The 24954-nt window shown below is 49.9% G+C and overlaps 9 protein-coding genes across 9 annotated transcripts; 3 read left to right on the top strand and 6 right to left on the bottom strand.

Annotated features, from left to right (window-relative positions):
- Nucleotides 1-125: 125 nt before the first annotated feature.
- Nucleotides 126-1864, bottom strand: ASPSYDRAFT_46258 (dolichyl-phosphate beta-glucosyltransferase). The gene is made up of 3 exons (XM_040847184.1): nt 1435-1864; nt 615-1382; nt 126-549 (listed from the first exon to the last, which is right to left on the bottom strand). Exons 1-3 carry the CDS (start codon nt 1549-1551, stop codon nt 205-207), a joined length of 1230 nt encoding a protein of 409 aa, XP_040702028.1. The 5' UTR covers nt 1552-1864; the 3' UTR covers nt 126-204.
- A 324-nt stretch (nt 1865-2188) lies between these two features.
- ASPSYDRAFT_46256 (uncharacterized protein) lies at nt 2189-5218 on the bottom strand. Its single transcript, XM_040847183.1, has 4 exons — nt 5076-5218; nt 4779-4946; nt 2596-4696; nt 2189-2547 (listed from the first exon to the last, which is right to left on the bottom strand). The coding sequence occupies exons 2-4, from the start codon at nt 4925-4927 to the stop codon at nt 2392-2394; spliced, it is 2406 nt and encodes an 801-aa protein (XP_040702027.1). The 5' UTR covers nt 4928-4946; nt 5076-5218; the 3' UTR covers nt 2189-2391.
- Nucleotides 5219-7683: 2465 nt separating this feature from the next.
- Nucleotides 7684-9535, bottom strand: ASPSYDRAFT_46251 (C3HC4 finger protein). The gene is made up of 2 exons (XM_040847182.1): nt 7903-9535; nt 7684-7831 (listed from the first exon to the last, which is right to left on the bottom strand). Exons 1-2 carry the CDS (start codon nt 9280-9282, stop codon nt 7811-7813), a joined length of 1401 nt encoding a protein of 466 aa, XP_040702026.1. The 5' UTR covers nt 9283-9535; the 3' UTR covers nt 7684-7810.
- A 1765-nt stretch (nt 9536-11300) lies between these two features.
- Nucleotides 11301-12207, top strand: ASPSYDRAFT_90405 (putative NUDIX family hydrolase; the record flags this gene model as incomplete). The annotated part of the gene is made up of 2 exons (XM_040852332.1): nt 11301-11627; nt 11695-12207. 2 exons carry the CDS (start codon nt 11301-11303, stop codon nt 12205-12207), a joined length of 840 nt encoding a protein of 279 aa, XP_040702025.1.
- Nucleotides 12208-12294: 87 nt separating this feature from the next.
- ASPSYDRAFT_90404 (MutT/nudix family protein) lies at nt 12295-13233 on the bottom strand (the record flags this gene model as incomplete). Its single annotated transcript, XM_040852331.1, has 4 exons — nt 12295-12533; nt 12593-12833; nt 13028-13120; nt 13183-13233. 4 exons carry the CDS (start codon nt 13231-13233, stop codon nt 12295-12297), a joined length of 624 nt encoding a protein of 207 aa, XP_040702024.1.
- Nucleotides 13234-15902: 2669 nt separating this feature from the next.
- Nucleotides 15903-16867, bottom strand: ASPSYDRAFT_46244 (HAD family hydrolase). Its single transcript, XM_040847181.1, has 2 exons — nt 16739-16867; nt 15903-16676 (listed from the first exon to the last, which is right to left on the bottom strand). Exons 1-2 carry the CDS (start codon nt 16745-16747, stop codon nt 15933-15935), a joined length of 753 nt encoding a protein of 250 aa, XP_040702023.1. The 5' UTR covers nt 16748-16867; the 3' UTR covers nt 15903-15932.
- Nucleotides 16868-18229: 1362 nt separating this feature from the next.
- On the top strand, nt 18230-19869 carry ASPSYDRAFT_58727 (initiator tRNA phosphoribosyl transferase family protein; the record flags this gene model as incomplete). Its single annotated transcript, XM_040849584.1, has 5 exons — nt 18230-18573; nt 18662-18696; nt 18759-18931; nt 18989-19664; nt 19694-19869. 5 exons carry the CDS (start codon nt 18230-18232, stop codon nt 19867-19869), a joined length of 1404 nt encoding a protein of 467 aa, XP_040702022.1.
- A 45-nt stretch (nt 19870-19914) lies between these two features.
- Nucleotides 19915-20829, bottom strand: ASPSYDRAFT_153609 (aldo/keto reductase family protein; the record flags this gene model as incomplete). Its single annotated transcript, XM_040842301.1, has 2 exons — nt 19915-20250; nt 20314-20829. 2 exons carry the CDS (start codon nt 20827-20829, stop codon nt 19915-19917), a joined length of 852 nt encoding a protein of 283 aa, XP_040702021.1.
- A 1454-nt stretch (nt 20830-22283) lies between these two features.
- On the top strand, nt 22284-24835 carry ASPSYDRAFT_204267 (alpha-actinin, sarcomeric (f-actin cross linking protein); the record flags this gene model as incomplete). Its single annotated transcript, XM_040843848.1, has 4 exons — nt 22284-22389; nt 22431-22552; nt 22615-24222; nt 24278-24835. 4 exons carry the CDS (start codon nt 22284-22286, stop codon nt 24473-24475), a joined length of 2034 nt encoding a protein of 677 aa, XP_040702020.1. The 3' UTR covers nt 24476-24835.
- Between the last annotated feature and the right edge of the window lie 119 nt (nt 24836-24954).

Raw genomic sequence — 24954 nt, 5'->3', positions numbered from 1 at the left:
TACCTACCCTCAAGGTACCTAAATATCTATTTGCCCTTCGTTAGGCAGCCGCGGCGGACCCCGCCAACGCCGTCTAGCGTGCACTGGGTTGAATATGTTGAGGAAAAGAAAATAGATTGTGAAATGCCCGAAAAATATATTGCTTACTGTAATGCACCTTATGCTCCATACCATATCAAACAAGAACTATACTACTGTACTAAATCACGTCCGTCTATAAACCCCCAGCGACCACGCAGCCCTCAGAACTGCCAGCCCCCACGCCATGCCAATACTGTCCCTCAGAACATTTAACTTGCTCCCGCCGACCTCGCGCCAGTCAACGGGGACCTCGGCAACAGGGATGCGCGCAAACTCCGCAAGCATTAGCATTTCGACATCGAAGATCCAGCCCTCGGAATGCATGTAGGGAATGATGAAGGGGAGAGACGCGCGGGAGAAGAGCTTGAATCCGCACTGGGTATCTTTGATCGTGGCGGTTTTTGAGGGTGTCAGGAGCCACAAGATTAGGTGGAATGAGTGCATCAGGAAGTTGCGGAGTTTAGAACGCTGCGGTTGTTAGTATCAACGAATGCGCACATTTAAAGATAGGCTGAGTTGCTGGGACGACATACCTTGACAACGGCTTCACTTCCAACCATGTGAGCGCGAGACCCAACGGCTACACCGCGGCCAGTGGAATCCTCGATATCCTGACAGGCCGTAACAAGCTTCCCCAAGTCCGCAAAGTTGGTTGCGCCGTCCGCATCGGCGAAAATCACATACTGGCCACGGACGTGTCGCATTCCGTGAGTGACGGCCCCACCCTTGCCACGGTTCTTGGACAGAGTCACTACACGGATCGTTCCGGGCGGAATGTGCACGCCCTCTTCGGGTTCGGGTGTCCAGGGACCGGCATGGCCCTTGGGGTGCAACGAGAGTTGATGGTCTCGGGCGAAGGAGAATGCCATTTCTTCCGTGCTGTCCGTCGATCCATCTGAGACGATGATGATCTCCCAGCCCTTTCCGTGCGGTATCCCGTTCGCCGCATTGCCGTTTGCACTGCCGTTTGCGTGTCCGTTGGCGGCGTTCTTCCGTTGTCGAACAGGCTTTTCATCGGGTTGGCTGTGGCCCAGTGTCCCGTACATGCGCTCCAGGTAGTTGACGGCCTCTTCTAGCATGCCGCCGAGACGGTCCTTCTCATTATAGGCCGGGACGACCAGGGACACAAACAATTCGGCATTGTCCGTTCCCTGCTTATCATTTTTCGAGTTCGATCCTTGCCAGGAGGGAAGCGGCTCAGGCTCTGTGACCGATCCGTCTTTCGAGATAGTGCGATAGGTTGTTTCTTCCGGGAGGGGACTCCGTGGTATCGGGGCAACGAGGGATAGAAAAACATAGAGCTATCAGATAGAGTCAGCGAGGTCTAAGGTCAATTGCCCGAATAGCACATACACAAACAAACAATCCCACAGCAGTAGCGCCGACGGCGGCGAAGATGATAGAGAGAGGGACGCTGGCAAGCAGCTCAGCGCAGTGGACGCAGGTATCGGTCCAAGTTGTTACTGCCATGGTGAAGTAATATATGCCAGGCAAATACGGAATCAATTGTAGGCCCGGGTTGACTGAAAAGGTATTGATATCCTAAAGCGATGGGAGTATGCAAGAGTGAGCAGCGATAGCTCTCATGGAATGATGACAGCGCTCCTGGCCAGCCATGCGACAGAAGTTTGCCGGCGGGTAATCAACAAGGCGGTAATCTGGCAAGGCGTACAATGACCATCATGAACTTGGCCACGAACGAGAGAATGTGAGAAGACAGGATGACCCGCAGAGAGCGAGAGCGTGGATGGAGAGGAGCGAGCTTGTTTGAAGTTAGCTGTGCCTGTCGCCAGCTTGTCCTTTCATGCTCCGCGGGCCCGCAACATTCCCCACCGCTGACCTGCTAAGGCCTCACTAAACACCGCCACGCACGCCGCCGGCGTATACTCCGCGTGGCACGTAAGTTAATTACGGAGGACTCTATTATTAATTAATGGACGCGTGTAATATATTAACTATTTAATATATACTGTGTTATGTATGTGTCTGACTGTACGATGGTAATGCACATAAAGCGGCCTTACTCTGGAGGCAAAGCCCATACTTAGATGTTAACAAATCGAGCATAGGGACAAGGCATAATTGTCCAGCACCTTCGCTGGCATGACCTACTTGTTGCCCATGTCTATCCCTCACCATTTGTAGTGTAGGTCGGATGCACGGCCGATTCTTATCCAAGGACTACGGCTGCTGAACTGACACATTAAATCGTATATTTGCAGAGGGGAATCACGTCCAGCGACTTGATAGCAATCAGAGAACGTAAGTCCTCGACGCTTGAGATAGCATGACATACAAGCAGCAATAGTATCAAGTGTCATAAGTGTTCGTGTCAGTGCCGGGTCGCTTTTGTAGACCCTTTCCGTAAAATGGACTGTGCTTTTGAGCTATCTCATTCAGCTTCGATGTAAATTCTGTTGCGGAAAACTTCCGGGAAGTCGTATCGTATGTCATCCAGCGGTTGAACTTCTTACGGTCAGTACGCACCTTTCCGGGGCCATCGCGCGAACTCACCATAGCAAGCCTGACTCCAAACCACAAGCACCTGTGCATCCGCAAAAGATCCCGAGACGGTGGTTCGATATTTCGACCATCCTCGGCAGTTGGAGCATCGACAAAGAAGTCAGCCGGATATAGATCCTGACTCCAAATTTGACCACGGATTAGGAAGTCCTCGGGAAGCCATCTGTCTTCGTTTTTACTGGGGAACTCTGTTCCTTCAATAAGAGTAAAGTCGGTAAAATGGCGTGTTAGGGTGTTGAGAAATGCGGCCGTCTCTTTCCATGGCACTAAAGCTTCAATACGCTTCATGCTACCGGAATTTCGGGCCAAACACCAGAGAAAGGCGAGGGTTGTGTGGAAGGAAGGGTAAATGTTCTTATTGCCAACCTGATCCAGCATAATCGACAATGTCTGGAATGTTAGGCAGGAACCATAGAAAACACCCGGCGAAATAATATTGGAATCGCGAAGTGCAAGGAAGTCATCCTCGACGGTCTTAAGATCGCTAACGGGCGTCCAGAATTTCCGGGAGGCAAGATAGATATTGTCCATGGATATTGGCTGCGCACCGTTGGTAAAAAATTCACCTATCAAAAGCGCATCGGGAGAGGCATATTCAAGCACGGCGGCAAAATTGCAAGACGCAATGTAAACACCCTGTAGTTTGAAATTGGAACCCATTTCACCTATAGAACGATCCAGATATGATAGGAAATCGTCGCATGTGTCCATGAAAGGCTCACCCAGTTCATTGGTGTAGAGATGGCGATGCGCGGCCACGAATGTGGTCACCAACAGGTCCGTAAGACGGCGAACAGGTCTCGCGGGTTTCCAAAGTGGGTTGAATAACAAAAAGATACTTTCCTTAGAGCCAGCAAATGTGCGCACAGAGACAAGTGACTTTGTATAGTAGAATAGTTGCTGCACAATATCCGGCCAAGCCAGTACCGCAAGATGATGCTGGATTCTGCCGACGCCGGGGTTCTTATCGGCGGCTCTGTTATACCAGTACCTAGCGATGCCGACCCAGACTGCACGTTCGGGCGAGTTGGAATCTTCGAGGGATAGGCGGTACCTTGAGATATCGCCGAGACACTCGATCCAATTGTCTTCAAATGCGGGAGCAATCTGCAGCAAAAGAGTCATCGTCGAGTAGGCCAGGTGGATGAACATGAGCATGTGTTCTAAGGAGCCGGGAAGCCGATGGCGTAGCACTTCAAACAAAGAGCCGATGCCATAACGCCAAAGCCGAACGGGGATGCGATATTCCACAGCAAGACGCTTAATGTGGGGGGGTTCTTCCGGAGCTTGCGAAGCTTTAAGAAAGTCGATAACCTCAAGTAGTAGAAGTCGATGTACGAAGGTTATTTTGTGAAGTTGCTGAGGTCCCATTTCTTGTTCCGATTGGGACCATGCTTTGGATTGTTGAATGCAAGCAGATTCCGCTATGAGTACTCCGCCATAGATGTTGTGAATGTATCTATACTTATTATCTTCTGTTGCGGGGCTTAGTTTAACCTCTGGCTGTAGAATGCAAGATGCTGTACCTCCATCAGCCACATAGTCTCCTCCTTCATGTGATTGCTCCTTGTTCAGACGCTGGGCGGCTTCCTGACCATAGCTCAAGCCCTCTGCCGACTCGCCGTTTGCTGCTGATAGGGCGCGTATCTCATCTAGGCTCGCGGTTGTGATGACTGGGCGTTGTTTGTCGTGCGAACAGGGGCTCGAGGGTGGTAACTGGGATTGCGTCCAAGATGAGTGTTCATCGTTGCTTCCTAGGCCCTCTGTCGAGTTTATGGAATCCCATAGTCGCGACTCGCTATCACTAGTGCTTGTTCTCCCTGTTCGGTTGTCTGCTACGTGTTGGCTAACGGGCCGACTGCGCGCAGTTCCTGGACGGGGCCCCTGATTATCCCGTCGCGGCTGGCGAAGCTCTTGGGAGTGAGTTGGATGCGTAATTTCAGCAACTTTGTTGCTCGGCGCATCGGAGGCATGGTCATCAGGAAAATCGCTGGAACCAGCTCGCGCCTTGGTGTAGGAGAAAGTGGCGGACTGTTGTGCGCGATTTGAGGGTGCTGACTCCTCGTCTGACGAGATTACCATGCGCGACCGTCTGACCGATGGGTTAGAAAACGCTACTACTATCGGTATGAAAGTCCGCTCGGCGCGCGGAGCGGAGGCTCGTTGTTACTCACCGAGGCGAGCTGCTCCCCTCCCGGTTTGCACCTGGGGCGTGAATGAAACCCGGTGCCATCTGTCTGATCGCGAGATTACGGCGGTTTCCGTTGCCGCGCCGCCGCAGCGGAAGCGCTTCCCTATCTCCCTTCGGATTCCCGTCGCTCATCTTGTATGGAACACGTCATCTGATTTTGTCAGTGGTCTGAGTGTTGGGAGCAGGGTGAATGCGAGGCGGAATTAGGGGAAAGAAAGAGCAGGCAGGGAGAGTGAGTTTTGGTCAAGCAGTGAAGAGTGAAGAAGAACACAATACGCACGAGCACATTATTGATTCTGGATGAAGATGATGATGGCGGGGAAGAGGAAAGACTGCAAAACAACGAGGCTTGGTGTTGCCAACGAGGCTAAGCGATGACATCAATGCACATACCGACTACCGGGGGTTTGAGGTGGTTTATAGAGTGCGGGAGTTAATTATAGGCTGGACGTGCTGACACTATTTAAAGATTGGACGAGATGAGTGTTAGGCAACTGAACTGTTCTCGTCAGGTCTCTGCCTGGAAGCCCCGATGACTGGCGCGCAGTTGTTGTCGGGCCCACCGCAGCACATGGAACTGTGGACTCGATCTGGAGAAGAATCGATAGATCCAGAACACTTCACTTCTTCAAAAAAGCAAAGCAGGGTCGCACGATGCTGGCAGGGCTGGCTCAGTCCCGGCTGTCTTCCATATATCAGTGCTCTGATTGCTCCGGGAGCAAATGCCTTGTAGAAACAATGAAGGGCCGTCGAAGTGTGGGCACTGGACGGTGGACAGTGGACACCCGCCGGGCGGCGACTCCATCACAAACACTTTCTACTGCTTAGTCCTCTGGTTGCCTTGCGCACACTCCATCCAGCACAGCCATCGCGCTTCTTCTGGTTCCTTTTGCCTTTCCCGCTCAAGCTTCGCAGCTCATACCGACTCTGGATGCGGTGATCACTGCTCAGCGACTACGGCCATCGATCTTCCAAGTTTCCCCCCGAAATGTTGCAACCTTGCAATCTGTTCCTCTACCGCTTTTAACCGTACAGCCGATATGACCATGCTCAATCACGACGAGGGTTGCCTAGCAGTCCAAATCGCCTCCCAAAAGTCAGATTGGATCCAATCCCGTGATGGGAGGCAAACATCACCCGACTGCTATATCAGCCGTCTCTGGATTCCCAAGGTGCATCGCCAGTGATTTACCACCGAGTCACCGACCCGTCATCCTGGATACCGTCATGCAACGCTGACAGCTCCATGACTGGTTGCCTCAACCTCTTTCTGTCCCCGAGCGCAGCTCGTGACGCCGACTCGCCTTGATAGCAATCCCTTCTTTGTTTGTTGCTTCGGTCATCCTACCAACCGGGAGAACACCCGCGAATTCTTCAGGTGTCCCAGATTATCGATTCTCCCTTACGTGGACAGCGGGCACCACTCCCTTACTTCACATCTGGGGGCCGAGCACACGACCATTGTACCGCCCGCTGGCGGGAGCTGAGGCTCGGTATTGATCCCACGGTAGCATGAACAGACATGCATCGATCTCATCGCACGTCAAGAAGAGAAACTGCATACCCGAGAGTGTGACAACTTTAATTCCTGATCCGCGCGCCATTCCCAACGTTTTTGTATGGCGATGATTTCCGAATATGGAATTCACGCGTCAAAGCGTATGCAGAGTAGTCCATATAATCTCGAAATCTGGACCCTGTCAGCCTCGTCGAAGTGGTCATATATACCGACGCATACATGGGAAATCTATTGCGAGTGGCACGCCCAACCAGAGGATATAAATAATTGTTTGAGCATCCATGAGGAATACCAGCAGCTTCGTAGAGAAGCCTGAGCTCGCCTCTTACCGTCGTTATTCGCCGCCTACCAGAATAAACCCTGCGACTGCATGTGCCTAACCCTTGAACTGAGCCCACCACCCCCAGTTCCAGGTATCTACGTTGCACTCTGCGTAATCGTCAAGCTCTGTCTGACACACTTCCAGTTTTCACATCAAGTATACTGCGGCCAGCACATATAACAACACTATCTTTACATATCCCGGACGCTGGAATGAGTCATAAGGCCTACTAGGTTATGCTGACTGCCGAAAAAGTCGATTATCGTCATCGGAAGTACGTCACACCATTTGGATGCTTAGGCGTCAGCGAACCACTACAACTAGATTAGGTTGTGTTGAGACCTACCATGGTTAGGATAAGCAACTCACTACCTAAATCCCCAACTAACCACTAGACCACGCAATTTACTCCCTTCTCTGTATCAGCTACTTACAGAGAGTAAGCTTCAGACCGTATATCGTTGATGCCCTCTCGACGAACTTAAACGAGTTATTCAAGCACAGGTAAGTGCCAGAAGCGCGATCCTCCATCGTTGGATGATCAGACTAGTGCGACGCCCGAGGACAGATTAGCCTTCTAAATAGCAGGTTAGGTTGCCTTGACCTTCCTTCCTTTTTTTTTTTTTTAACCCCTTCAAAGCCGGGCTCGGCTTCAACGCCGGGGTAGTATGCTTCGAATGGTTTGATTGAACTCTGTGGAACATACAAAGGTATGGATTAAGCTTTGGTTAAATAATAAATATAGCTTACTCATTCTATTTGTTAAGCATGAATGCAAACGGCATCGTCTGGTTAAGTTTTAATAAGAAAAGGAAAGAAAATCGTAGCGGTACCCGAACACTCATGAGATGACCGGTTTGAAAATCTCCGAACTCCGTACCAAGCTTGTAAGCTTTCGTAGCCGGGACTGAGAAATAAATTGACAAGGGAAGAGAAAGGAAAGTATAAAAACGTAGATACAGGCCATTAGTGCTTTGTCGTCAATGACGTAACTTGGTGGAAAATAAATAGAAGACAAGAGGGAGAGAGATTAAAACGCCGTCCAGACCAGTCTATGCAAACACTGCCCGCTACCACATAATGGAAGTCACTTAGTAGAAGCACAAAAAAAAAAAAAAAAAACCAAGCGCCACGAAAAGTAAAATGCAGCACCACCTTATTCATTCGGACTGAATCACGGAAAGTAAATCCGATGCTAAGTGAGTTCAGGTCAGTGATCTCCTGGATCCTCGGTGCCGGGTTACGCTATCCAGTAAATATGCGTACCTTTTGCTTTATAGGATCGCGGCACATAGGACAAGCTGCCTTCCCCTTTGGATAGCCATTTGAGGAAGGGATGAGCTTGTCTGCGCACCATCGACAGAGAATTGCGTGTCCACAGGGCAGCAACACCGTGTCTACGAGCTGGGTCATGCAGACTTTGCATTCCATATTGATGGTTAACTCTTCTGTTTCCTTGGGCTCAGGACGGCATTCCCGCGGGGAGTCAATTATCTTTTTGCCGACGGCGGAAATAAAGTAGGCGGGGTCTATCCGCTGGCTACGAGCCATACTGGCTTCGTATATAGCCCGGAGGTCGCTGGGGCGCATATTCCGTACCCAATCTTGCACTTGCTCGCCTTCGGATGCTTGAGCGGATACTTGAGCGGATACTTGATGATGTTGTGCGGGTGGCCGGCCTGTTGATATTGTCGTAGATGAGGAATTGTGAGTGGTGTTGTTGGAGGTGTGGTTTCTCTGGTTGTAATTTACTGATGACTGGGCGGATGAAACTTGTGAATAATTTGCGGGAGAGCTTGTGGTTGTAGGCCGTGGTCGTCCCCGTGAAGAATGGGTGTTTGACCTGGTCCTGCGGTGAGATGATATTGCTGATGGAGCAGGGCCAAGGGGATTTGTACGGTGATTTCGCCTCTGGTGAGAATTAACAGCCGAGGCACCAGAATGAGGAAATGACTGTAAATTACGGGCTTGTCGAGGCACCACTTCCGGGCTGGCAGAATGGTCTCCTGCATTTGTCATAACTTGTCCATGCGGAAAGGGATGCTGAGGGGGACGATGTTGTGTTTCTTCTGGAACTTCTGAATATCTCACTGACGGTGTAAACATCGGGGCCTGAATAGGGGTTGAAAAGTGTGTAGTTGTATTGGGATGGTAAGCATATCGCGGCGCCGAATCGATTGCAGCTGAGAGGCCAGTCAGAGGTGGTGTTAAATTGGACCATTGGCGTGTAAAGTTTTCAAAGGTTCCCGAATGGATAGGCATTGTAGGAAATGTCTCAAGCGTAGTATTCGTATTCGTATTCATGTTCGCAAAACTTGAACTGTCCATTGGAGGGATGGTAGAATATACCTGGTCAGAGGACCTATTGTTCACATTTGGATCGGCGCCGTGTGATGTGAAAGAATCGTCGTATGAATGTGTAGGTAGTCCCGTATCATGAGCAATGTTGACATTAGTGGAGGCATTAGGCGACTGAGAAACACCCATAAACTGCCCATTCGACCCAGAAGAGACAAAATGGAAGAGCGAGGCCGGATCAAGTGGAATCGCTAGATCAACGTAATCCGACGGTATATGTGCGTTGGAGTCCGCAGGATTCTGAAATTCGGGCCCCTGCATAAATTGTTGCGAAAAACCAGTATCCATATCGACAAGCCCTCAGGTATAGTCAGAGTGCAACTGTTGACAGATGCCAGTATTGTTGCCAGTACTGAGACGACTGGTGATGGAAGGAGGATAAATTTTAAGACCACTATAAGTGGCCTTAAGATAAAAAACTCCCGTTAGAGATTCGTCGTATAATGCAAATAGCTAGTGGGAATGGCGGATGTTGGGCGCTTAAGGGGAGAGGAAATGTGGAGGAATGGCTGATTGCGAGCGGGGTTAGCAAGATATATTATCCTGGTAGACTTGATTGGGGGTCAGTACATTTGCATAGGAACGAAGAAACGACCAGCAGTTACAAAGAAGTCAAACATAGAGCTTGAAGACGCATATGTGAATATTGATAAGATGATTTCGGGATTGAACAAACCTTAGCATGCCCAAAGAACCCCACTATCTGCACCAATATGCCTTAGAACAGCTGTGGTGAAAGGGAAATCCTTCCAAGATATCAAGTGACGTCTCGATGTGCAAGTAATGTAGGGCCAAACTCAGCGGAGGGCAGTGGATGGCATGCTTTTGAACACAGGGAGGACTTGAACATCTCTCGGAACTCAATATCAGCAAGTCATTTGATGAAAGAGCAAATATCCTGGTAGACTTCGTCTCGTTCTCCGGCGAGTAATGCGAATAAGGAACCTAGGCTGACCACAAGGCTGATGAGATATGTCCAGAGACGGGGCCACTGTAGAGCTGGTAGATTCGGCCTACTACAGTGTAACATTTGATAGCGGACTCAAGGTTTCAAGAGGCAGGCTACTAGAGTACATGAACTCTTGCGGCCATGGTAGATCGAGGTAAAGCAGTGTTTGAAGAAAGGATACTTGGGGAGAGAGAGAGAGAGGCAATATATAAATCAGGTTAAGACCAGTGGATGCATAATAAATACGCAGTGGTCCGAAAGGCGGCTCTTTGGCCTGCGAAACGAACAGGCAGGCAAAATCTGGACAAGCCTAAGCACTCCCGCTATTCACTGGTCTGCTATCCTTTGTGATGGAGGCAGCCGTGGAGGTGGATCGATTTAAATCCAAGACCCACGGAGAGGGCAAGCAAGAGAAGGCAAAGCCTGAGTAACAGCGGTAGTCAACCTGGCAGCAAAACCGTCGACAGCCGGGTGTTTGGAGCGTAATTCTGGACAACCTTCCGTTTCAGCTCGACGTCAGTGTGTCGGAGAGAAAATACGAAGGCAGCTGCAGGTCAGAGAACAGACTGGAATCTGGGAAAGGGAAAAAAAGGTCCAGAGAAGTCAGTCGACCTGGAGTGCTAAGGCCTAGTTTCTAGGCTGGGGCTGCACTACCAATGATGCTGACACTGAGAGTCATGTACACTAGCCACTGCAAGCACGAGATCCCATTTGCCGGGAGGTTGCGAGGTGCAGGGGCAAAGGGCAAAACGAAAAATGGAAAGAACCCCGACCGAGCGAGCAGGGCGAGATGAATACAGGCGGGAATGCTCGAGTCAGCCCAGACGAAGGTCAGCACACAGGAGAGAAAGGCGTTGGACTGGAACTGGTCCGACCCCGCAGCCAGAGTGACCTGGCAGTCAGAGATTGTAAGTACTTAATACGCGGCCGAGCAAGCCGCCATCCGGGCGAGCAAGCCATGATGCGTGTGGTACTTCGGCGGGCACTGGAAACGCTGGAATATTCCTGTGCAGAGGCGAAAACATGGCGCCCGCTCAAAGCGGCAATGATCATTGATCAAACGATGATGCTGGAGTCTGGAGACTGAAGTCTAGCCGATCGGGAGCTCTGGTGGGTTCGTTCCCGCGCCTCCCGAACCAGACGTCATCGTTCTTTGGTACAATTCATCACTGCACATGCGGGCGGACTGAATCCTCAAACCACTCTCTGGTGGCCTGATGCGAGACACTCAGTTCACTACTTTGCTAACTGCCTTCTTTGGGTTGACCGTCGGCTCATGATTCAGAGGCTGAGACAGCTCCGGCCGCTTGCTTTCACATCCCCGCGACCGCAGCTTCCAGTAACTGCCAAACACTCAATGACGTCCTTCACGAGCCCTGCCGACAATGGCCTGGGGTCCTTGCCTGTCAGATGTCCACCGGAGCTATCTAAAGAGGCATTGTCTAAGTTCCCAGCTTTTCGCATCTGGTTTGCGACACTGCAACGGTCTTTAGCCCGCCAAAATCACCCTTCGCACGAATTCCACAGCGACCCCTATGTACTGCGCAAGATTGATGTACAAGCTGTGGATTACTTCGGAGCCGGTAGGCTAGGCTTTGTGAAGTTAAAAGCAGAAGTATCCAATGCCGGCGGCGAGAATCTCCCTGGAAGTGTCTTTTTGCGAGGCGGAAGCGTTGGGATGTTGGTAAGCGCTCCCACTGTCTCAAACCTGATTATCTTAATAGTCAAGTTTGACCTCCTGTTTCACATAGCTTCTACTTCAACCGGATGACGTTCCCATAACTTTAGAAGATAATAAGTGGGCGGTTCTCACAATACAGCCCCGTATTCCCGCTGGTTCCCTCGCGTTCTCCGAGATCCCAGCAGGTATGCTTGATGACAGCGGCACGTTTGCGGGAAAGGCGGCAGAGGAGATCCAGGAGGAAACAGGATTGACGATACCTCAGAGCGACCTGGTAGATATGACCTCAGCTGCGCTGCAATCGATGGATAAACCCGTGGAGGGCGAGACCCTGCAGGATGCTGTATACCCATCAGCTGGAGGTAGCGATGAGTTTATACCCTTGTTCTTATGCGAAAAGAGGATGCCGCGTAAAGATATCGAGGCCTTACAAGGAAAATTGACGGGCCTACGACAACACTCGGAGAAGATCACTCTGAAACTAGTACCATTGAAGGATCTGTGGAAAGAGGGCATACGAGACGGCAAAACTCTTGCGGCTTGGGCGCTATACATGGGTTTGAAGAGAGAGCACAGACTTTGATGAGACTTGACACCGGAAATGGCTAAATGGTAGTATAGATGCTGGAATTGACTCTATCGATCTATGGCAACACACGTCAAATCTACATCAAAGCTTCAGCTTCTTCGCCAGCTCAATACCCTCCGCTATCGTCCCGATTCGAGCATCAATAGCATAGCCCTCAGCTTCCAGCCTCTTCAAATCGTCGAACAAGGAAGTTAGTGGGAGAGTGAAGCACTCGATGAACTCGTTGTCCTCGAGTTGTGGCTTGGGGTCCTGATTTTCAGGCAAAGACATGTCCACGCGGACATGGACCATGTTCAGGTTTGTGTTACAGAACCCAGGGTCTGTAGGCAAATCAATTAGCACGAGGCGCCAAAGAATATCGCAAACACATGTTACTCACCGTTATACATGACAGTGCTCGTCTGGTCAGCTACGCCTACGTAGCCTGTTTCTTCCTTGAGTTCACGCACAGCACACTCCACGACTGTCTCGTTAGGATCGATGAGGCCGGCTGGCACCTCGATGACCACCTTATCGATCGGGGGTCTGTACTGCTTCTGAAGGAGGAGCTCCGGGCCGCTGGACTTGTTCAGGATGGTCACAATTCCGACGCCATCGATCTCACAATTTGCGGGCCGAGTCTGTTTTGTTGTTAAAGCAAGGGATTAGTAGACGTTCCGAGCAAATGATTGCGTAAATCACTGTTTAATTGCCTGAGCACACGCATGATTTCCAGGATTGTTCCGAGCATCATCACCGGAATAGACCACTTGCATAGCGGCTTGATGCGAGAACAATCCTTCACCCCGTTCGTTCCAAAGGGTTCTTCACCTACCAGACGTTCCGCCGATTCCCAGGTCCTCTCAATGCCATGGGGGTCGCAATAGGTCGTCTTGACTAGTTTTGCCCACCTCGCTTCTTCAGGGTCCTATGGTCTCCGTCAACAATCACTCTACCAAACCCGTGCGCAATACTAGTTATGGCACGTACCAGGGGCCCTTTTGATAGAAACTTCGACTTGGCGTACAAGGGTTCCGCCATCTTGAACTCCGAATCCAATCAACAAACAGAAAACAGATAAATAAAGTCTACAGCCAAAGCGCCAGTTCGTCCCCGAATAGATTGATGTGTAACCACACTCGACGAGGCCTCAATCGGTTGGAGAGCAACGACAGGAGGAATTGAAGAATCACGAGGGGAACAGCAAAGAACCCCCAAAAACGAGGACTCAACCCCACCGCCTCTTGTGTTTGATGGTTGACCGCCCACTTCCAAAAGAGCCTGGCTGAAGCATCAGTCTGTGTTGGTCTGAGGTACGAGTGACTCGTTCTATCGAAAAATGCAGTAGCCTTTATCAAGTCAATATACGGAGTACATCTATTACGTCTGTGCATATACGGAATAATGAGCATTTCGCGATGGGCGTGGTTGACGGTCACTAAACGAGCGTTCCCCGCCTTTATGGGCGGGGTTCCAATTACCGATATCTCCAATGTATCGAAACTTCTAACTATATCATCCTCATGACGTGTTACTCGAGCCCTGGTCTTCACTCTTCTTATCTCGAATCCCGAGCCCAGGAACTTAGCTTATTTGAAGACAAGGCCGTCAAAAACCCCGCTTCGCCTCGGCCCAGACAGTCTGAGATGGCACCTCGGACCAACAACATTATTGGGGGTTGACTGGTAGCGCAGAAACTGCCCAAGTGCCCAAGAAACGGCTTTAATTTCCAGAGACTCCCCATTGGAAGTCTGAGTGACACCAACAACTCTCACTCTGAGAGGCCAGCTCGGCAATATCCGCAGTCGAAGCCCGTCGAGAGAACTTCCTTATACTAGCACGAAGTTAGTACTTTGGAACATCCCTGTACCACCGCAGTAGACTGCTAACGGTCACACCCACTGCCGCTTCCTGGTCCCAAGTAACCCATCAGGGAGACCTCGAAACGAGGAATAGTCAAACGAGGCCAGCTTCCAGGTGACCGGATCTGATCCCCCTTGAAAGCCCCCGGGCGTTAAAACTAGGCACCAAGGTACAGTTTCGATGTACACATTCAGGCCAGCATCCTGCACTGCTTTTAGACCTCCCTAGGGTATTTAGGAGAATATGGATTCCTAGTACGGGTGGGTTTCCCGGGCTTGCCTCTCTGGCTTGATGCCTTCAGAAGAGTTCGCCCCCCATCTTCCCCATTTCCCGTTTAACGGCGTCGCAGTTCAAGTTTCATCGATACCGGTGTGAAATTCATCCTGGGACTGAAGGAATGAAGTAAGATTCCAGAACGGATGCATGCGTAGTCCGCCCGGGCGCGGTGATCCATCTGACGGATCACTCTTTATGCAGTATTTCTGTACTTGCCTAGCCGCGTTTGACATTTCAATTCGATATCCAAGAGAAAACAAGAAGCCACAAATCGCAATAATTGGAATTTAAGTTTTAACGTAAATTCTATTCTGGTCTGCATGTCCGAGAACATATGGCTTGGCCATTGTATAAGAATGGTGAGTGCCCTGGACAAAAAGTACTGACTACTGTAGTACAATCTTGCCACTAGGAAGCAGGGTTCTATTGTATTTTCTCAGGACTTCTGACAGGAAGTACACCGCAGTCGAAGTACCACTGCTGGGCGAATAGGACAAATATTGAAAACTGAAACACATTTCCTTGCCTGTCAAATCTCTTGGTATGCCCAGCTGTACAGTATACCACGTCTGTATCTACGGGAATTTGCAACCATGTTACACTCTCCGCATCTTAGCCAAACAGCAAAATTGACATGTGTAGGTAAGTTATCCATACCTATATCTACGAGTATTAAGTACAGAACATAAGTAGTGAAAAGGCAAGCAGAAGCAAACTTTATCACCGCATGAGGATGAATCTTGACCACCACAGAGGTAACAACTGAATCGTTTAAGTATGTGGAGTATTTACCTATAATAGTAGGGAACAAAAACAAAGTTTCCCTCATATCGAACTGAGGTGTATATAGCCTGTCAGTAAAGGATAAGTAGGTTTATTCTGTTTACCATGAGCGCATCGTGGTATAAATAATATACTAGTGCATAAAGCATTGCCATATCGTGCGGTCGGTAGACAATTTATTCCGTCCGTGCGATGCTACTCCTTTCTTTATTACCTGGATTTTGGACCTGAGCTCAGGGCACGTAGTCTGTAGATACGTACCTTTGTATGGGACGTCGATGTGGACCCTTCCATAGGTTCCATCGATTAAGCGTATTTAGCGTTGCGACGGTCTTTGGGGTGGATGTTGGATCTCCGCTTTGTAGTTCTACCTCTTCGGTATAGTTGCACCAGATTCGCGGTGTTCTGCCTCGCAGTTTCTTTATTTACTACTGGAAGGGGACTGTGGAAACAGGACTTGGGAGAAATTTTTCTATTCTCTTTTGCAGGCTATGGGTATCTTGTCCATCAGAGCCCATCTATGCTACATATTGAAGCTAATATTAATTCATGTGTCCGAACCCGGAAGACCTGGAACGGCGGAGAAGAAGAGAGATGCAAACGATGCCCCATGCGAATACTCGGCAGCAGAGTATCACCCTGCTTTTTCAGCAATCCGGAGTGAGGGATATCGCGGATGGGGGATTAGGTTCGAACTAAGAAGCGTAGAGAAATAACCGAGACGGAAGAAAGGAAATATGCCCGCTTTCGTGATGTCGTGTAAAGGCGTAATAAAAGGGAAAAAAAGGCAAAAAAAAAAAAAAAAAGAAGAAAAGGAATCATAGAGCAGGAGTGACAGCCCGGCCTTCAACTTCCTTGAGGCACTGCGGGAATTCGCTCCAGTCTTTCATGATGACCTGAGCACCAAGCTCAGAGAGGCGCTCGCTCATCTCTTTCTGTTTCTCCTCACCGGGGTAGCTACCGACGTAGCCGATAACTGCGATCTTGGCACGGACCGCACTCAGAGCACCGGAGACACTGTCTTCAACGGCGACAGCCTCTTCAGCCTTCTTTCCGCACTTCTCAAGAGCGTGCAGATAGATGGCGGGATCAGGCTTGGAGGTAGGCTTCGGAAGAGAAGTGGCGGCACTGAACACCTTGTCGTGGTCGAAGAACTTGTCCTGTCCAACCTTCTCGATGGACGCGCGGACACGGCGGAGAGCAGAGGAGGAAACGACAGCAAGATCGTATTTCCCATCCTCGAACAGCTTCTCAACCTGCTCGGTGGCACCAACACAAGGCTTCGCCTTCGCCAGAAGCTTACCAATGACCTTGTCTTCCTCCTTTGTAACATAAGCCTCCAATTCGTCCTTGCTGAGCTCGAACTTGAACTTGGCCTGAAGGGACTGCATCATGCCGCGGAAGTTCTGGCCGACGAAGTCCTTGATGAGCTCATCACCGGTATAGCGAACGGTGAGACCCTGCTTGTCTAGGATCTCATTGGCAAGATCAGCGCATGCCTCAAAGGCCAACTCTTCCGAGAGGACCAGTGTGTTGTCGCAGTCAAAGAAAATCTCGGTAATCTAGCACGGAAGTGTTAGTAACAATTGGGAACGATGGTTGACAGTACTGAAGAGTATCTTACCTTAGCCATGGTGAATAAAGTGCGAAGAGGCTTGACGGAGTAATTGAAGTTGCACTGATGTGGAGAGATCGAGGAAGGTGGACTCGGATGAGGGGAGTGTGTTTAGCTATTGGAGTTGCAGTGAATTATGGAACGAAAAAATCAGGAATGGGGGTATTTAGGACCCTTAAATAGACTTTGAAAGAGCCGAAACCCAGAAACCCATATCAGGTTCCTCAAGAGGGGCCGGACGATAATGTCATGGTTATTGTTCCAGGCAGGGGCGAGACGGCGGGGCTGAGGTCATAACTGACGTTAACGACCGCAAAATGCAGGCCTGTGAGCACACCGAGAGGCGGCGTGTCTCGGGGCCGCACAGCCCATCCTCCACCGCTAGGCCTATCAGAGCAGGCACCCGCGACCACGCCTATTCAGGTAACGTGTGGGCTCCCCTTGGCCTTGCCCACTTTGGGAGTAGCGCGGTTGGGTGCAAAGCCTGGGCTGTCCGTATGGAAAGGCGCAGAACCCGGGCCTTCCTGTTGAAGAAGCGGATAGAATCACGCCCGTCTCTCACTACTCCTTCTATGGGCCTGGTCTCCCTTCTTTTCATTTCGGCGGGGATACATCCCCTGTGCTTTGGGAATTTGGAACATGTCTCGGGCAGCCATTTGCGATTCGAACTAGCCCGGTCTTGAACCGAAGCAAATATAACCCTCCGGTGAAACTATAATGGAATGGATGATGGCTCGGACCCCAGCGCGTTTACGAGACAGGCAGCCGTTTCGACAGCCCATTGATATCACGCGGAGTACTGTGTTCCAGCGCCTGGGGAATGAATTAATTGTCTACCTCGAGTCTTTAGAATCAACCGTCGTAGTCACCGGGGATATGCCACGAATCAGCGGTTGATCAGCTGCACTATCAATCGGCCGTATGAGTGGAGTTCGGAGCACTAAGCGGTGGTTTCCGCAGCCATGCTGCCTTTAGTGTATGAGGATTATCGTGAGGCAGTCAACCTCAATGCAACGGTTCCTTCCCAAAGCGCTAAATATTGTTCCCCCGGACACTATCCCGGCACCTTGATGGTGCCTATAGTTTCCCAGCGCATGCGTAAACCTACTGAAGGAGTCTAATTACCATGGTAGGAGTTGGCGCAACCTCGTGAACAATGCGACAGAGTCAATACTTGTTGATGCCTCAATTATCGGGCAGATACCAAGGCTGGAAGATCCAAGAATGCTCCCGAGGTCCACTCCTGCACACGTTTGCTGACCGAGTGTGCCTCCTATTGGCTTAGTATGCCGGTTGAATGTGCAGGTGGACAAAGAGCAAAGATTCCCATGGACGCTTTGACGGGGATAGAATATTTTCCTATTCGAGCCATTTGTCTATACCTCCAGCCTGCCCACGGACCTTGAGGGCTGGCTGCAGTCCTTGCATTGTTCAAATACCTGCTTGGCTCGACTGCGCCTTGGTTTGCCTTCCTGCAACTCAGCCAAAGAGCGAGCAGACATGGGTAACAATCCAGACTTCCCCGTGTCCGTGTCGTCGCTTCATTTCCCCTCCACCGAGCTGCCATCTGTGTCCCAGACGCTAGCCTCCTTGCGACGATCCGCCCTTTCCGTGAACAACCGACTGCGGTCGATTGACGCCGACGCAGCCTTTGTCCGCGAGGTCGCTGATCACTATGGTCTTCCACTGGTTGCCAATGAAAGATGCGGCAGTTGGTACATCCCGCCTGAGATCAAGTCCGGAAGCGCGTATTTCAAGAGCACCGACGGTCACACCGGCCAGTGGGACTTTAGCTTTCGAAGACTGAACTTGCAGATTCTCCCACTTGCCCGGGAGCATGGGGGGTATGTGAGCCATGCATTTGTCGCCCTTGTTGATGTGCCCCGCGGGTTTCGTTCTCTCAAGCTAACGACAACTATCCGATCCTTGCAGTTGTATTATAGTGGATTCCACGCGCCGTGGCAAACGTAAGTAATATTACTTGCTGCTAGCCTTTCCCCAGCCGCTTTATCTCACGGACTATCACTAGTGATGCCCGATGCCTTGTCGAAAACTATTCCTATCTGGTGTGCCGTCTTCAACAGAGCGCTCTTCCCTTCAGAGACTGCATATCATTCCGTGGAATTGCCGCCAAATTATTTAGGGCCATCCGAAGAGTCGCAGATTGCGAAAAGGATCGACGGCTTTGTCCATTCGCTCAAGGTATATCTTCTAGAGCGCCACATGCAACTATTATCAATGTGGACTAACAAGATCCAGAGTCTTAAACTTGATCTCGATGATCTCAGGAAACAACTAGGGAAACCTATTCGTGTTGTGTGGGCAAATCGAACGTATTTTCACCCAACCCACCTACGCAAAGGCGACGATTGTAATCTGTTTGTTCTTTGCTCGGCTTCAAAACGGGTTCATGGTGCTGAGATATCCGAAGGTGGATATATCCAGGGTGCAGGTGATGACAGCGAGGCCTGGGCACATGGTTTAACACCACCCGTATTTTGGGCACACAAATCTACACTCTTATCACAATCAGAAGAAGACCTGCCCGAGGTAATTGAGAATCTGACGCGGGAACACCGTAAGCAGTCTTCTGGCCAACAAGCCACGCTTGTTACGCCTTCTCAGAATCTTTATATTAGCCAAGCAGACACGGGTTTGGCTGAGAATGGCCTCTATGATGTTGTCATCGATTGCAATAGCAATGCGGAGATCATTGAACCCACGGAAAACAAACCGAAACGCTTGAACCTAGGCTGTATATCCTCAAAACAAGGTGGCCGTGACCTACGAAATCATTTGGGCAAGGTTCGCGATTTTGTGGCTTCTCATTTGAGCCCAAATCCGTCACAGTCCCTGCTTGTTATGTGCGAGTCTGGAAACGATCTCTCTGCTGGGGCCTTGCTCACAATAATATGCTTATTCTATAATGATGCTGGTAAGCTGCTTTACCAATATTATTTCAAGTTATCCTTACATTGACCGTGCTAGGTGAATTCGTTGGACCTCGAACGGAAACGATAGGCAAACAATTCATCAGACAGCGTCTTGCTTGGATCGTGTCCTCAAAACATGACGTGAATCCCTCGCGCAGTACGCTGCAATCGGTCAACGCATTTCTCATGCAACCGCCGGACTATTAGATTCCTCAAACTTGCATTACGACCATATACTCTAGACGACTCGTTCTACTCGTTCTCAACAGCCTCTACTATGGCTCCCGCACTTCCCTGATCCAGTGCATTCAACACAGCAATGTCTTCATCGGAGATATCGAAATCGAATACATCAGCGTTGGAAACAATGCGCTCCGGGTCGTCTGTTTTTGGTAGCGGAACCCATCCCTTTTGCAATGCGTAGCGTATCAGAACTTGCTGCGTCGCCTTGTTGTACTTCTTGGCAAGCTCAACTAGGGTAGGGTCGTTGGCCTTGTAATTTCGAACGATTGGCGAATACGCCTCGACGACTATTCCCTGCTTCTTGCAGTACGCGTCGATTACCCTCTGCTGTGACCATGGGTGGAGCTGCGTAGTTCAAGTCAGGTTAACACATGTCCCTTATGCCAAAAGCGTCTGCAAAAAACATACCTCAATCTGGTTGACATGTGGCGGCCAGACCTTGGCGAATGGCTTCAGTTCTTCGATATGCTTCACGCCAAAATTGCTGACCCCGATACTCTTTGTTCTGCCTTCCTCTAGCAGCCTTTCCAACGCCTGCCAAAGCTCCTTGCGGCCCGCCGACCCGGAGCTAGAGCTGTGTATGAGAAAGAGGTCCACGTATCCATCCTTGCCACCGATCTTATCTACGCTGTCGGAAATCTTTTTGTAGGTTTCTTCAGGCGAACCCGCCGGGGCGAGGATCTTGGTTGTCACGAAGATTTCGTTACGGGCAAGACCGGACTTTCGGATAGCCTCCCCAACCTCTTTCTCGTTCGCATAGAATTGGGCTGTGTCGATGTGTCGATATCCCGCCTCAAGCGCCTTGAGGGTCGACTGTGTGGTTTGCGTGGCTGGGGAGCGATAGACACCGAACCCAAGTCGGGGGATTTTGACCGATGAATTCGGAAGAGGTAGGACGTCTGTGAGGGCGAATGTGTTCGACATTGTTTCGCTATGTGGTGACTATTATTTGGCGATGCGATAAAGTACCTCTAATGGAAGAGAGAGCTATGGTTATGAACGTGGTGTCTCGCGTGGACGTTTGAGGGGATGATGTGGGCGCGCAGAAAATCGGCAGCTGCCCCGCCGCTGGCCATGATATCATCCGCCCGCTCCAATAGCAACAATGGCGCAATTTTTTGTGATGACTGCAAACGCGAGGCCATTATTAATGAACCAACACGCGCTGTTCAATCCTGCCTTTACTTTCGACTGCCTTCTCTACAGTACGGCGTGTTTCAAATTAATTCTACCACTCATCCTTGGAGCACTGCTCAGATATGTCCTGAAATGCGCATCGGACGAATCTCGACCAGTTCAACGGCGTTTCAGAATTTAGGTGATACTTATCATGACAGCCGCGTTGACGATGATGATTTCTCGTACAACTAGATGATCGATGGATTGAGCAAAAACTCTCTTCAATCAATGAAAGCTTGACACGAGAGCGCACGGCGCAAATAATCGGCGAGCTGTGCTGTCGTGCCAACCGTTTACATCTCAGGATAAAATCTGAACGAGCTTACAGCCAGTCAAACTATCACCGCGCAGTCTCCACTATATTGTTTACCCCCTGTTATGTGGACGGTGATGGAGCTCGTCCTAGTCAAGCCTGGTTTATATCCGTACCCAATATGCGATAAACAATACAATGGTACGATACTCGAGCTTGGCCTTTTGCTCATATTGGCCCCGTTTGGCGGCACGGCAACAGATACAATATTGACGATGAGGGAACCAGGCTGTATTTTGGTGCTATGAAGACAAGGAGAGAGCTAAGTATGGGATTGTATCCGGGGACAATGCCAAAAATAGAAGCCTTACCTATCATATACCGTAGTGTAGCGCAAAAGTGGAGGTTGGGGGGTCAATCATCATGCAAGCGCAGAAAAACGCTGTAAAAAAAAAAGCATCCGACCAACTTGGTCGACGATAAGAGTGATGTCGCATCTTTGCATAGTAAAAATTGGATTATATTGCCGACCCCTTGTCCTTGCTGGAACCAAAGGTCGGGGGAACAGAACCGCGATCCAAAGAATGCCGGGCAGCGGTTGCTGTGGGGGCGGAGGGGACACTTTTTGTGTTGACATGTTCGCCGTGACGAACCCCTTAGACTCCGATTGACTCAATCCGAATCCATGAGTTGCGGACTCCTTTCAACTCTCAACCGGCTTCCCGCTCACTGTCTTGTCTTTGACCCGAGTACTTCACTCTTTTCTGGCTGGGTCTCTTGAAGATCTTGTCCTTTTCCACCTAGGCGATCCGTCTATCAATAGTAACCCGATAGCTTCGCTGAGGCGTTTTCTTCTCGATCGCTGAACTTCTGAAGACAATCACTGCCCACACGACACACCTTTCCCGCATACCCTGAATGTCCCCAACCCTGAATATCGTTCATCATGTTGACGGTTGATGAATCGTGGGTTAACGTGCAACAGAAGACATTCACAAAATGGTTCGGCTACCCTTGTTGCGACCCCTCCTCCCCCTCAATGCCTGTCTGCAGTTTCTGAAGCCTCCTGTGTTCTGAAACTTATTGGCTCTAGAGTCGCCTTTTCTTTTTGTAGAGTTTAAAACAGCTGACGCCCATGTTTCCTGCAGGCTCAACAATAAGTTGAAAGTGAGGGACATTGTCCTGAATAATCTAGTACAGGAACTTTCTAATGGCGTAGGTTGTCCCCCGCATCTTGATTGGGAGATTCTGGTTACTGATAAATATCGCCTACTTAGGTTACCCTTATTCATCTCCTCGAGATTCTCGGCGGAGACTCGCTTGGTCGATACGCCGCCAACCCGAAGCTTCGTGTACAAAAGTTCGAAAATGTCAACAAAAGTCTCGACTTTATTAAGGGGCGGGGAATCCAGATGACCAATATCGGCGCGGAGGACATTGTCGATGGTAACCAGAAGATTGTCCTTGGTCTGATTTGGACGCTTATTCTCCGATTCACCATTAGCGATATCAATGAGGAGGGTATGACAGCGAAGGCGGGTCTCCTGCTTTGGTGCCAAAGGAAGACCGCCTGCTACGAAGACGTGGAGGTTCGAGACTTTTCAACCAGTTGGAACGATGGTCTGGCATTCTGTGCTCTTTTAGATATTCATCGTCCGGACCTGATCGACTATGATTCACTGGACAAGAATGACCACCGTGGAAATATGAAACTCGCCTTCGATATCGCTGCAAATGAAGTCGGTATTCCCGATCTTCTCGATGTTGACGATGTCTGCGATGTTGCCAGACCCGATGAACGGTCGTTGATGACTTACATTGCATACTGGTTCCATGCCTTTTCTCAGCTTGAGAGAGTAGAGAATGCAGGCCGTCGAGTTGAAAAGTTTGTTAACAATATGCACGGCGCATGGGAGATGCAAAACTCGTATGAGAAGAGAATGAGGGAACTCTTACGCCTGATTAAGACCCAGCGCGACGACTGGACGAACTCGTCTTTCGAAGGGACGTACAAGGATGCTAAGGAGCAGGCCTCCCAGTTTGCCATGTATAAGCGGAACCAGAAGCGCCAGTGGGTGGCTGAAAAGTCAGATCTCGCAGCTCTTTTGGGAAATATAAAAACGAAGCTTAGCACATATCGCCTGCGGGCCTACGATCCACCGCCGGAGTTATCTTCCGAAGCTTGCGACCAGGAGTGGGAATGCCTCACCCGGGATGAGCATGAACGGAGTCAACTCATTAACGAGACCATTCGAGATATAAAGAACGCTCTGCGGCGCTCCTTTGCTGACAAGGCGAATGACTTTGCCCTGACACTCAAGACTCTGTCTCTTGCGATCTCGGGTCTCGATGGGGACGTTGCAGATCAACTTGCTCATGTCAAGAGACTTAATGACAACCTGCCGCCTCTTGATGCGTTCCTGGAGACCATTGCGGACCTGGAGGAGCAGTGCCAGGAAGCGAACGTTGAAGAGAATGATTACACAACTTATACACTGGACGAACTCGCCTACGAGCTGAGCCTTGTCAAATCAAGCATATCCAAGAAAATGGCTTTCCTGGACAACCAGCTAGTTGCGCGGAACATGACGAATCTCACGCCAATCCAATTAGAAGAGTTTGAATCAGTATTCCGACATTTTGACCGCGACTCGTCCAATACGCTTCAAGAGCTGGAATTCTCAGCCGCCTTGGCTAGTTTGGGTCTTGTGTATGACGAAGAGGAGATGCATGAAGTCTACGTGGAGACTTGCGGTCCTACTAGACTATCCCAGAACGGTGGTGTCAGTTTCGAACAGTTTATTCGTTTCATGGTCAGCGTAACAGAGGACCAGAATACTGCGGAACAGGTATTCCAAAGCTTCCGCGAAGTTGCGGACGGCAAGGTATGTTTCTTCAATCAGTTTGGACCGTCGACACCCAAAGTTAATTTCTTCGCAGCCCTATGTCACGGAACTTGACCTTCGACATTCGCTCATACCAGACGAGATCATCGAACATCTCGTTAAGACTATGCCTCAGCATGACGGCCCGGATCTTTTAGAGGACAGAGAACTTCCAAAATACGACTATATCAGCTTTATGGAGAAGATGATGGATGAGAATAAGAACCGCGCCGCTATCAATGGTAGCGAGTGATTCGATGCCTGCAACCTTACTGTCCTTCCTTTCCCTACCTACCTTTTGTTTGATGTTGCTATAGGTGTTGACTGGTGCTCAATGGAGGTTTTGTCTGGGCTGGCGATCGGTTCCATAATGCATTGCAAGGGCTTTTCTGCATTCCTATGCGTTTCTGACTTTCATCCCAGTTTTGCGCCTGCTATTCTCTGTTCTGACAAAGGTTGTCATCTCTGTTTATACAGCTGGATGCAGTAATTTTTGGTAAAAGTTTGACAGAAAAAGAAGAAAAAATAAGAAACGCACTAAAGTAAACTGAAATAACCATTATGAAGTTCTGAATGCTTCTAGTCTATATATGTGCGCTAACTAACTTTGGAGTAGTCTTTGAGGCGCAACAGCTCAGCGCCCCGGATAGAGAGTCACGTGGTGGCCATGCTCTGCCAAACACAGCTTGTTCTCTTCCGACCTTCTTGTCCGAACGCTAGATTTCAATTCCA

Source organism: Aspergillus sydowii (assembly GCF_001890705.1).
Source record: "Aspergillus sydowii CBS 593.65 unplaced genomic scaffold ASPSYscaffold_6, whole genome shotgun sequence".
In the NCBI taxonomy this organism is placed as follows: Eukaryota; Fungi; Ascomycota; class Eurotiomycetes; order Eurotiales; family Aspergillaceae; genus Aspergillus; species Aspergillus sydowii.
The sequence above is the reverse complement of the archived record's forward strand: the minus strand, read 5'-3'. Positions and strand labels throughout refer to the sequence as shown.

Bases quoted from the DNA above. Each gene is read 5' to 3' on its own strand.
- ASPSYDRAFT_46258 (XM_040847184.1), bottom strand. From the start codon at position 1,551: ATGGCAGTAACAACTTGGACCGATACCTGCGTCCACTGCGCTGAGCTG. The intron at 1,383-1,434 runs GTATGTGCTATT...TCTATCTGATAG, and splicing joins CTGTGGGATTGTTTGTTTGT to CTCTATGTTTTTCTATCCCT. The intron at 550-614 runs GTATGTCGTCCC...TAACAACCGCAG, and splicing joins GAAGTGAAGCCGTTGTCAAG to CGTTCTAAACTCCGCAACTT.
- ASPSYDRAFT_46251 (XM_040847182.1), bottom strand. From the start codon at position 9,282: ATGGATACTGGTTTTTCGCAACAATTTATGCAGGGGCCCGAATTTCAG. The intron at 7,832-7,902 runs GTACGCATATTT...GAACTCACTTAG, and splicing joins GCGATCCTATAAAGCAAAAG to CATCGGATTTACTTTCCGTG.
- ASPSYDRAFT_46256 (XM_040847183.1), bottom strand. From the start codon at position 4,927: ATGAGCGACGGGAATCCGAAGGGAGATAGGGAAGCGCTTCCGCTGCGG. The intron at 4,697-4,778 runs GTGAGTAACAAC...CCCATCGGTCAG, and splicing joins GAGGGGAGCAGCTCGCCTCG to ACGGTCGCGCATGGTAATCT. The intron at 2,548-2,595 runs GTGAGTTCGCGC...GACCGTAAGAAG, and splicing joins TTGGAGTCAGGCTTGCTATG to TTCAACCGCTGGATGACATA.